We start from the raw sequence: 12,395 nt of genomic DNA, 5'->3' as shown, positions 1-12,395 counted from the left end.
ACAGGAAAGCATATGGAGAGTACATATGTATACTCGATATGAATATAGAAAATAAAAAGAATAACTGTTCTAAAAGAATACCGTAGGAGTTATGTCAAATAGACATGGGTCTCATCCCACAAACTCTCTATAGCTCTGTGACTGTTAACAAGGATAACATACACCAGAAAGAGAACTCTCACTAGCTTGCATTCAATTTGAGCTTGTTTTCTCCCATCCAGACCTTCACAGGCTCCAGGCATTAAGACATAGTAATAGCAGCACCTCCACACAACTCAGGGTAATGATTTATGGTTTGATATCATCAGCATACTAATGATATCCTACTCTAAACTGTTCAAAGACCTTCCCCAGTAGCTTCACATCAGTGGTGGGTTCGCACCGGTTCTATAGAACCCCTAGTAAAACCGGCAGGAGGCTCCGCCCACCAACCCCGATGTCATGAAAACGCTTCTGCGCATGCCCCGCTGCAAACTGGTAGTAAAGGTAAGTAGAACCCACCCTTGCTTCACATACTGTAAATGTTAACAATCAAGGGGGTGGGGACTGATTCCTGTGGTACCTCATAAGTGAGCAGTCACTGGGCCAACCTTTTCTACAATAGATTGAAACTATTCATAGAGAACGGAGCAGAAGTAATGCAAAACTCTTCCCCCAATCCCTAACCACCACAGGAGGTCCAGTAAGAAAATATGATTGATGGTGTTAAAGTCTGTAATAAGGGAGGAGAAGTATGTCTCTTTCACCTCCTTTACACCACACTATAGACGCAAACATCGACATAGACTCATTTATGGTTGAGTTAGTTTTTTATCTTTCTTCACTGGCACTCCAGATATCATCTTCCAGAGGAACTCAGTAAACTAAGGCACCAATTGCAAATGGCATTCAGTAAGAAGCTACTCATGGACAATAGAATACAGTTCCAGTTTGCATCCTGATACCCAGTTTTGAGCTGAACTGTCTGTCAAACTGTTGGGAAATTCTCCGATTGTCCTCTTGAAACCAAGATTGTTGTAAAACCAGGATTGTCATAGAAAACCTTTGCTGCATTTGATCAAAGTAAATTTGCCAACATTTTTTTGCAAGAATCTGTGATACATCCCAGATGTATCACATATTCTTGGTATATAAAATAGTGAGACCATTGAAGAAAAGTAACACAAAGCACAGAATCACTTGTATGTTCTGTTTTTATTGATCATTAGTGTAATAAGTTTATGATTTCATTTTCTGGATGATCCAATCAAGGTATGAACTGATCTTAGTGTAGATTCCAAAATTATTAGGATCCCCACAGCCTTCTCCCCAACTCACTAGTCCAAGTAGGAACCAGGTGTTCTTGAATTTTACAACCATAGGACCACCACTGTCTCCATGGCAAGAATCCCGTATATCTCCTGGTATCCCTGCACAGAACATGTTATCTGTTAGAGAATTCCACATAGAATGGACACATTCATTCCGTGATGCTACAGGGATTTCAATAAAATTGAGAACAGAGGAGAAATTCTTCTTATGATTCGCACTCTGGCTTCCCCAGCCTGTTACTATTGTTTTAATCCCTTCGGTCATCAACTGTTGATTTGCCAGGTTTCGGGTAGGCAGGCAAATGGGTATAATATACTTATTGACAACAACTGGGTGGGATAGATGTAGTATTGCAATGTCATTATCATAGGTGACTGAAGAGTAATTTTCATGAGAGAATATCTTGTCAGCAATGATAGTTATCTCACTTTCATCTATACGCCGTCGGTGGTATTTACCTGTAAGAGTGACATAAAAATTTGGAAATACTACTTCCTTGAAACTAAGTCAAGTCTATCTTCTACAAACAGTTAAAAAATACATTTAATAAAGGCTGTACTTTCTCCCTGAATGTTAGAATAAGCAAATTCCAAATTATAGTAGGAATAAATAGAGATTCAATGATAATATAGATTTGCATGCAATAGGAAAATTGGTTACTATATTGTTCTTGTTAACCCAAGAATCAGATCCAAAGGAAAAAGGAAAGGAAGGAGAAAATATGCATTTAATGGAATTGGATGGAGAACTTTAAAACAGAAGTGGGCAGACAGAATTCCATTCATTCTGTATAGCTCATTGGTTGAAGAGGATAGGAGATGCAAGAAAACATTTTACACACTTTTCACTTTTTCAAACCAAAACATTAGCTACAGGCTTCTAGTCAAGATATAAAGTATGTAAATACCAAATATTTTTAAAAAATTAAGAAAACCCTGCGTAGAACAGATAATAGATTTCTCTAATCTAACCCAGCATTTTCTTCCCCTTGTGACCAAACAATGCCCTGGGTATTCCCCAGGCTCCTATTGTGTTCCTTAACAGCTAGCAGTGAGTGACAGACTGACTCCATAATAGCTGATTATAATATATCAGCAACTTTGTTAAACTCCCCTCTTTCAACCTATCAAAATTAATTTGGACATTTGTGGTAGGAATTTCATAGTTTAAATAGAGGGTGTGTCAACAAGTCCTCTTTTATCAGTCTTTTATCTTTCACCACTTCATTAAATAATCTCTGTGAGAAAAGAAGAAAAATATCCCAGACTTGGTGCCTCAAGCATTAAACTTCTACCTTAAAACAGGATGATGACTAATAGAACAAATTTTGTGTTCTGGGAAATCTTGACTTCCTACCTTCTTACCTTTGAATATGCCTACTAGTAAGACACTTTTGTTTTTCTTAAATTTGAATGAGTCTGCAATCATAGCTCTGATGTCAACTGTAAATCCTTGTGCCTGTTCATGGCCTTGGATTGTTATTGTCGATTACCTTGCCTCACAGGCAAGATTTTAAAAGTTACATTTTAATATCTTGTTACTAAGAGTTATTTCTGGAAAGATCAGTTCAGACATAGAGTCTTTTTAGGCGAACACTATTTTAGTTTGGCTCTCAATATAACTCATGCTAACTTGTGTCTGATGATGGCTGTATCTATCCAGAGTTAAGAATTGAGCAATCTCTGCAAAAACATGCATTATATACCAATGTTTCTCAATCTCAACAAATTTAAGATGGAATTGACATCCACACATTTTTAAGTTGCTGAGGTTGAGAAGCACCACATTATACAGGGTAAAAGACTTATTGATACATGTCATATTAAAAAAGAATACAGGCATTAGGATTTTCCTTACCTAAGGTCAGTTTGATTCTTGGTTCTCGAAACACACAATGTGCAGCTGTCAATACCCAAGCAGGATGAATGAGAACGCCACCACACTTAAATTCTCCTGCACTATTGCCCAGCATAACCTGCAATGGAAAGGAGGAAAAGGCTGTTAAATCTGTTTCCTTGCCGTACTCTATACTGCTCTGCTGGTGAGCATCAATTCTGAATTTACCAAATTGTTAGGTCAAATGCAATAGCCCATGGTTGTTTGGCTGGTCAGGATATTCTGAATGGAAAATATTGGGACAAGTACTGTAGGAACTGCATAAATTTACATTTACATTTCTTCTGATGTACTTATCTTTCCAGTTGGTGTTGAAGTTGCCACTTGTATGCTCAGCAAATCGTTGGGATATATTACGGTAACTCCAAATGGAATTATTAATTTGGTGGCAGCTCAGGCTAAAATCTTGTCATTGGCCCTGAAAATTCTTTATTGTCTTGAAAGTGTTCTAAAATGGAGTTGCAGTTGAGCATTCAAAGTGCTGTCAGTCCTAATTTTAAATGACAATTGCTTCTGCATTGCCCAGTTTATGTCCTTTTATTAAAATGCAGTGACTGTATCTCCCAGTCCCAGGACGGGAGTCCTGAGAGTTCCATTCTTAGACATTTGTGTGCTTAGTGAAGCTGGTACATTCTTCAACAACACAATTTGGAAAATCAGGTCTCCTTAACTGGTTATAGTAACTAGAATCCATTATAAAATGCATCAGCTCCAAATCGTCTTTTTTGTAGACTTCAGCCTTCAGCAATCCCTCTGACTACAGGTAGTCCTCAATTTACGATCACAACTGAGCCCAAAATTTCTGTTGCTAAGTGAAATATTTGTTAAGTGAGTTTGGACCCATGTTATGACTTTTCTTGCCACAGTTGTTAAATGAATCACTGCAGTTGGTAAATTAGTAATACAATTGTTAAGCGAATCCAGCTTCCTCATTGACTTTGCTTGCCAGAAGGTTGCAAAAGGGGATGACATGACCCCCAGACACAGTCATAAATATGAGTGAGTTGCCTAGTGTCCAAACTTTGATCACGTGACCAAGGGGATGCTGCAATGGTCGAAAGTGTGAAAAAAGCTCATACGTCACTTTTTTCAGTGACATTGTAACATAGAATAGAATAGAATAGAATAGAATAGAATGGAATGGAATGGAATGGAATGGAATGGAATGGAATAGAATAGAATAGAATAGAATAGAATAGAATAGAATAGAATAGAATAGAATAGAATAGAATAGAATAGAATTCTTTATTGGCCAAGTGTGATTGGACACACAAGGAATTTGTCTTGGTGCATATGCTTTCAGTGTACATAAAAGAAAAGATACGTTCATCAAGAATCATAAGGTACAATACTAAATGATAGTCATAGGGTACAAATATTTTTTTTTTAAATTTGATTTATATGCCGCCCTTCTCTGGAGACTCAGGGCGGCTTACAATGCGTTAAGCATATTAGGAAACAATCAATATAAATATAAATTAATCGTATACTGTGTATATATATATATATATATATATTGTAAGGATCTGTCACTAAATGAACTGTTGTATGTTGCGGACTGCTTCTATGGTTGCTGAAAGGTTACAGCGTAGCTTCCTATCATTTTGAAGTGGAAAACTCTATTGTAAATCTTAACATGGGAATATCACAATAAAATAATCCCAAAACTCAACCCTACTCATTCAATGAGATATATAGGTCATCCTGTTCTTCTTTGTAGCCCTTAAGTCATCTTTCCATTTTTAAGTATGTACCCTAGATGCCTAAAAGTTATCCAGTCTGGTATATTCAAAGCCTATTGTTTTGGCATGACAGCACATGTCAAAAAATATAATAAACAGTATCTGATTTTGTAAACAGTGAAATAAAAAGGAGTTATAAGCCAACACATGGGTAAAGCAGATACCCATTTCACAGAAAGATCAAAGCTACTACAAAATGAAGATTTCATCACTACATACTTGCCAAGGGCTGTCTCCTCTTTTTCCAGGATTACCCCCAATTATTTTTGCAACCTTTAATTTAGATTCCACCACTCTCCCACAGGAATACTCCACTGCAAAAAAAGGAAGAAAAAGGACGTTTGAAATACTACTATATGATTCCTTAACAATTATCCCAATATTCAACCAAAATTTTACAGCTGGTTTGTATTTTGCCTGTTTCTAAAGATTCTATAATACCTATAAGGTGCCCTCCCAATTTTCTCAAATAGTGGGAAATGTTCTCCCAATTATTTTGGCTTTTATAAGGAAAGTTAAGTATTTTTATACTTATATGATTGTGAGATTGTGTTTCATTTATTTGTGCTGTAAATGTTCAGCAATACCTTAATATTTTCATAAATAGATTTATCCAAGTCTAAGAACTTTTTATAGCACTTTTGTGGAATACATGTAAAAACACATATACGCAACCTTTTTCTATTTCTTGTAGTACCAATGACATTCAGTGACCAATACATATATTAAATTCAAAGAGAACATTTTAAGAGAATAATAAATGGACATCATGAAATGGCAGAATTTTTATTTTACTATTACTATAAAGTGCAGATCAGGCTAAATCTCTGAATCTCTTGGATAATTTACTTGTTATTAAGCTCTTAGCAATGCAAAATAAGATGTTCACAAGTCTTCTGTAATAAGTTTTATTGAAAAGTGTTAGGTAGAGAAGTCTGGAAAACTGGATGCTTTTTACTTCAGAACTCTCTCTTTTCATTTTTAATGTAGGATTTGAAAATGTTTTCCTGTCCCAAGAATGAAGTGGCATGTTACAGAATTCTGCCCCCTTATTTTGTATAATTCATTGAGTAATGCTTGTCCCTCAGTAAAATGAACAGCAATATTTCTCTAGTGTACTGAATAATATTCTCAGGATTATTATGTTCTAAGCAATAAAAGAATGGTAAATTCTGCAAAATCTAACATACTTTAAATAATGTTTACATAAATGTATGTTTGCCTGATCATCTCTTTACCTGAAGGTGCACAAGAAGTATGATTATCCATCAGGTGGTAGTCCAAAGCACAGCTGCAGTAACGGTGTTGGTCATTATTCTTTTCTCTCTCATGGCAGAAATGTTCACAGCCACCATTGGCAAAGGAGCAGTTAGTGTAGATGACCTCTGGGCAGCAAAAATACAGTGGAATGAGATGTTCTTATGAAGGCAAATCAATTAATTATTACAGATCAGTTAATATCATGTATCCTTTTCCTAGAAAGCTATGCAGTGGCGCAGAAGTAGAATGCCGTATTGCAGGCAAATTCTGCCCACATACCAGGAGTTTGATCCTGACCGATTTAAGATTGACTCAGCCTTCTATATTTCCAAGGCCGGTAAAATGGGGACCAGATTTTTAGGGGCAATATGCTGACCCTGTAAACCCCTTAGAGATGGCTGTAAAGCACAGTGAAGCAATATATAAGTCTACGTGCTATGGTTATGTGCCAAAATAAAATTGGCAAAATCAAATGTCTATTAAATCACAGTCTTGTGACCTAGACACTGCAACCTGTAGTAAATGTGACAATTGTAAGTATGAGTACAAGTCCTTTTCCTAAATCATCATAACTTTAAACCATTGTTAAATGAACGGTTGTAAGAGCTACTTGTATTACCATTCCATATATTAACAATTATAAATTAATCTTGCTGAATGAAAATTGGTAGCAAATGCCATCATATGGGCACATTATATAGTTGTAAGTAATCAATCAGAGTTGCTAGAGATAAGATAAGAGATCCATGGTATAATATCAGTGATAATAAATCTGAGTATCAAAAATAGCATTACCATTTTGGCACAATCGTCCCTCCCAGCCTTTGTTACATATGCAGTCAAATCGCCCAATGCCATCCTGACAGAGTCCATTGAAACATGGGCTGGAAACACACATATCTCCATCTAAAAAAAAAGCATCAGAAAAGTCAGATCATTCAGAACTTCACAGTACTTAACATTTGCTGTGTTTCTATTAATGTTTACTCCAAGAGCTCAACGTGCCTTAAATGGAAATGTTCTTTCATTTTACCTCCACAACGATAACCCTATAAGTAACTTGGCTGAGAGGTAGTGACTGGCCACAAGTCATCCGGTGACTTTTTGTGACTGAGGATGGACTTGAACCTGGATTTCTCTCCTTCTAATCCAACTCCTTATGTATGTACAGAATGCAGTTCCTCTTTCTGTCAGCCACACAAATTATTCTCTTTGTTATGATTTGCTTCTTTTGAATAGATGGGGTTCAGAAGATATTAGGAAAAAGAGAAGCAGGAATTTGTTTGGAATTTAATCCTTTTTTCAAGGTTACAGTAAAGTACAGATATTTGTTAGGCAGAGAGGGATATATGCATTTCTATATTCTTCATCTCATGTATACAGAAATAAATTGGTGTCAGGCTTGTGGATGAGAAATGAATGAAGGTCACACTCCTTTAACAAAATCTACTTCAGGCTATTCCAATATTTCTATATGCTAGGTCAGGAGGAATAAAATAGTTGTTGCTCTTGTTAAACCAATAGGTACTTCTTTTGTTATAATTATAATTCCTGAGGATGCTACCAGTAGACCTACCTTTAGCTCACCCTCCAATTTTTCCAGTGCAAACCATAGAAAGGTATCTACTTAAATTAACACATCATCCCTTTCCAAGTGGAATCACTATTCAAGAAGAAACCTGGAGGGGAAAATGGTTTGGTTTTCTCTTGCTGCGAAGCTGAATGTTAGAGAGGTGTAAAAATACTTAGCTCCTCATCTTAAGTAAGATAAATTCAGCTGATGTATGTAAATTGCTAAATTGTAATGGATGAAAAATAATCCTTTTTGCATTTTTCATCATATTACCTTTATTTGTATTGTTACTGCAAGATTTCTCTTTGCAGATTCTTTTGTTGATTAGTGTTATTGCTTGGCACTCAGGCAATTAAAAACAGGCTTACTATATGTCGGTAGCAAAATATCTAGACAATCACTATATGTTAGCAAAGAGAGAAATCTTTAATTCTTTTCTATTGAATAGTTATCTTGATTTCTGCAACTCAGATATTATAGACCTAACTATAGAACCATTTGGACTAACTGACTGTCACATTAACAACACTGACAGATTCTTTTTTCTTGGTGAAAAAAATTTCATCTGCATTAGTTCAGCTAATTTAGACTAGCAATTTAGTTAGTGCTAGATTTATTGTGGTCACAAGGCTATAACAATAAATATCCAATTAACTGAAATCTCTGCAAGTTTCATTCCAATTTAGCCAAATAGTGAGTTTGATTTATTTATTTAAGAAAGTTATGAGATGTATATGGCCATTTAACTCAACCAATGTGAGTTGTGAATATTGTGGGTGGCTCACAATAATAATAATAATAATAATAATAATAAAAAAAAAAACATCACACCAAGAATGCCAGGTTTTAAAGCCTTTCTAAAGGTCAGGAAGATTGGGGCCAAACGTATGTCAGGGAAAAGGTCATTCCAGAGAGCAGACTGGATTGCATCAGAGATGGGACTCAAAGTATGTCTATTCTATTAGAATGAATGGGAGAGGCAGATAATATTGGGGAGAGGTAGTCCCATAAATAACCTGGTTCTGAAAGGCTTTTTAGATGATAACCAGCACTTTGAACTGGAAGCCTATTGAGACAAAGCATGCAGAGTTGTAATGTTATAGGGGAATGCCAAAGTACACTCATAACCACTTTTGTTGTGCATTCTGGACCGGGGGTGAAATTTACTTACCTTCGCTACCAGTTCGCAAATGTGAGCGTGCACGCACACTCGCTATGCTCGCGTGCACCTCCTCCACGCATGTGCAGAGCCTTCTGTGCATGCACAGAGGGTCAAAAACAGGACATGATGATGTCCAGGGGATGGGTGGGCGGAGCCTCCTGCTGCCGGCGCTACCAGTTTGCCTGAGTCGGATAGAATTGGCTGAATTTCACCACTGTTCTGGACCTATTGTAATTTCTGGATTGTCTTTAAGGACAACCCCATGTAGAATGAATTGCAGTAATCCAACCAGGAAGTGACTTTATCTATTAAATTTATAAACAGTTTATCTTGTGTTCAGTTAACTTTAGGTGCCTTACAACAAAGTAAAAGGCACAGCATAAGCATCAAAATATTAAATATTAAGATAATAAATATTAACATTAAAATTAACAAAGATGACAAGGAAGGGGGCAAGATAAACAGGATGGAAAAAGAGTCTTCTCTCAGTCCATTAACCTCCTCAGTAGGACACTTCAACATCAGGGTTCCAGGTCAATTGGCGGAGCCAGGTTTTAAAGGCCCCATTTGAAGACCAGGAGGGTGGGTGCAGAACTCACCTAAAGGGGCTCAATATTCCAGAGAATGGGAGCACAGCATAAAAGGCTCTTCTCCTGGACCCCACCAGCCAGAATTCCTTGATTGACAGGGTTTGCAGTATGTCCTTCTGCCAGCCTAGGTGAGGTAGGCTGGCAGAAGGGCATCCCATTGGGGTGAAATGGTTTGTCAGGTACCTTGGACCCATGCCCTAAAGGGCTTTAAAAGTAATAAACCAACATCTTGAATTGAATCTGGAAGCAAACTGACAACTAGAGCAGCTTGTACAACAGAGATATTACATGGACCACCGTAAGGGTCCCAAGAACTGTCCAGGCAGCTGCATTCAAAATACTTTTCAAAGGTAGCCTTATGTAGAAAGTGTTTCAGTGTGTGAGATGATCAGGGTCTGAGTGACTGTTTGTTCATATGAGTGACTCATAATCCAGAAAAGGGTGCAACTTGTGCACAACATGAAGTTGCCAAAGGCCTAGGACATGAATGATAGTAAACAAGGCTTCCCAATCAGGAACAACTATGATTGGCACTGAGGGCTGTGTGGGAAATCTCTGCCACTTGCAAGGATGAAAAAAATCACTTGTCATGATATCAGGGGGCCCCAACACCCACTGCTACTCAGCTTTGATGAAACTGAGTTGAAGCCAGTTCTTCCCCTGGAAAGGGAAAGAATCATTTCTCTCAGTAGCATGAAACAGAGGAAGTTATATTAACTAAGGAAGCACAACTAATGAGAACAGAGTAAATACATAATGAAGAGAAGACATAAAAAATGGTCATTAGCAATGTTCAATATATCTTTACTCACCGATATATTTTGACCAGAAACTTAGCTGAAATGAAATAAAATTCAAGTTAAAACTAAAAATCTTTTCCATAAGTAGCCATGTTGTGTAGCATCAACTTTTTGCAGATTGTTCCTCAATCTGATAATAATAGAATGAACAATTATTTACAGTAATTGATCCATCATATCCACTATCATCTGTCCAGCACAATCAAAATATAACAAATGTCTCCAATATTTGGTGAAGCAATGATGTTATTATTTTGACATAAACTCCACTGCCAAATCAATGGGCATTACAAATTGGATGTGATGGTACACCCATGTAAATCATCCAATTGGGATCAAGTTCTACCAATAATCAACCAAGGCCAAGAGAAGCCAAACAAATAAGAAGTCAAATTATCTGTTTTGATGACAAATGTTAGGAGTGATAATTTGTACAGTCCAAACCCACCAAAAATTAGTCCCACCAGCTGCTTGGGATACAGAATATCTTGGATCAGATTACTAAATTAGGATGTTTCTTTCTGCTCCTTAGCTTATTCTGCTCTTTCAACTGATAATGAAGCTTCACTCTATTTCCCAATCTTTCAAAGTAACTTACAGTTTTTTCCATGGTTTCAAATATTTCACTAGCTTCTTCAAAATCACACTGTTCTTCTACACATTCTCTTTCCAAGGAACCTGCCTTTAATTCTTCCAAGAAAGAATTTGCCCGCTTTTGAATCTTCAAGACACGATTGGCTTCTTGGCTGCTGTAAAACACTTAGGAGTGGAGAATATGGAGTATTTATGGTATTTTTATCTTACTAGTTTCAGAAACATATTTGTGTTATGTTATTTTACCAGATATGAGAAATAATTTTTAAAATGATAAAAAAACATATGCTTTGGAGTACAATAATGAAGCCAATGGCGATCATAATTATTGCTTCTAGTGCTATTCTGTAAAATCCAAACTATATTAATGAAATGTAAACTTTTATGCTGCGATACGTATTTTTTTTTCAAAATGAGATAGTGTAATTCTGCATGGACTTGTTTTCACATCAAGATGATGGTAAAATATGCCCCATATCTCCAGTGTGTAACTAGGAATTATTGGGAAAAGGATTATATTCAGCAGTGAAATCCACTTATCTTTGCTACTGGTTCGGGAATGGGAGCACATGGGAGCGCACACGTGCCTCTTCTGCGCATGCGCAGATGGTAAAAAAAGGACGTAATGACACCTCCCGCTGCCACCGGTTCAGCGAGCCGGATAGAACCGGGGGGGGGGAATTTCACCGCTGATTGTATTATACACAATCCAAGTGACATTGGGCTCTTTCAATTATGCTCAGAGACTGTACAGTGGCTGGCAGAATATAATGTTTAACCTGATGTTCAAAGGGATGACATACCTGAGGCTTCATATCCATTAAGCAATATGAAGGCAGCTGAAAACACCAGAAGAGAAATGATTCTACCCATTGCACAACCGAATCCACAACTATGAGAACAATCACCAAAAAAATAAATAAATGGTGATTCGCTTTAGAGAAATGCATACTTTTATATATTTTCAAGATTATATATTTAAGGAAGCACAAACTGATACTTGATCCTTACAATAGGGCCTCCAAACTCTCCTGCATAGTTCAATATTGTTCTTAAGTTTTACACCCTTGGAAATAATGTCTTCCAAACTACCATTTCTGTCTCTTTACCTAATTAACTAGTTGGCAACTTTCTGTTTATTTGACAGTAATTTAGTTTAACGTGTTTTAAAAATTTCTTTTCAAAATCTAGTCACTGCGTGTTTAAGTGAACCCAAACCCAATCTAAAACCAAAACAAAGCATACACAAGATAACAGAATTAAACTAAGTGTATTGTCAGTTCTCTTTTAAGCTTTCCCTGATGATATTCTACATTTTTTTTATCCCTCTTTGCATTTGATGAAGATAAAAATATTGTTTAGGATTTTAACTGAAATATATGAACAACAGAAAAGACTTACTGACCTCCCTGGCTGAATCACAGTAGTCTATTCTTCCACCATTGAACGCAGAGGATACTAGTTAAT

At 36.6% G+C, this 12,395-nt stretch overlaps 1 protein-coding gene across 1 annotated transcript; it reads right to left on the bottom strand.

Annotated features, from left to right (window-relative positions):
* Positions 1 to 1,181: 1,181 nt before the first annotated feature.
* PROC (protein C, inactivator of coagulation factors Va and VIIIa) lies at positions 1,182 to 12,395 on the bottom strand. Its single transcript, XM_070946401.1, has 9 exons — positions 12,334 to 12,395; positions 11,732 to 11,820; positions 10,933 to 11,093; positions 10,347 to 10,371; positions 7,005 to 7,115; positions 6,188 to 6,334; positions 5,169 to 5,263; positions 3,169 to 3,286; positions 1,182 to 1,769 (listed from the first exon to the last, which is right to left on the bottom strand). The coding sequence occupies exons 2-9, from the start codon at positions 11,799 to 11,801 to the stop codon at positions 1,219 to 1,221; spliced, it is 1,278 nt and encodes a 425-aa protein (XP_070802502.1). The 5' UTR covers positions 11,802 to 11,820; positions 12,334 to 12,395; the 3' UTR covers positions 1,182 to 1,218.

This window comes from Pituophis catenifer, unplaced genomic scaffold (assembly GCF_029215685.1).
Source record: "Pituophis catenifer annectens isolate HBS135680 unplaced genomic scaffold, rPitCat1.0.hap2 SCAF_6, whole genome shotgun sequence".
NCBI classification, from domain to species: Eukaryota; Metazoa; Chordata; class Lepidosauria; order Squamata; family Colubridae; genus Pituophis; species Pituophis catenifer.
The sequence above is the reverse complement of the archived record's forward strand: the minus strand, read 5'-3'. Positions and strand labels throughout refer to the sequence as shown.

Coding starts and splice junctions, on each gene's coding strand:
- PROC (XM_070946401.1), bottom strand. CDS start 11,801: ATGGGTAGAATCATTTCTCTTCTGGTGTTTTCAGCTGCCTTCATATTG. Junction 10,372..10,932: donor TTGAAACCATGGAAAAAACT/GTAAGTTACTTT, acceptor ATTTCATTTCAG/CTAAGTTTCTGGTCAAAATA. Junction 1,770..3,168: donor AAGAATCAAACTGACCTTAG/GTAAGGAAAATC, acceptor TCACTCTTACAG/GTAAATACCACCGACGGCGT.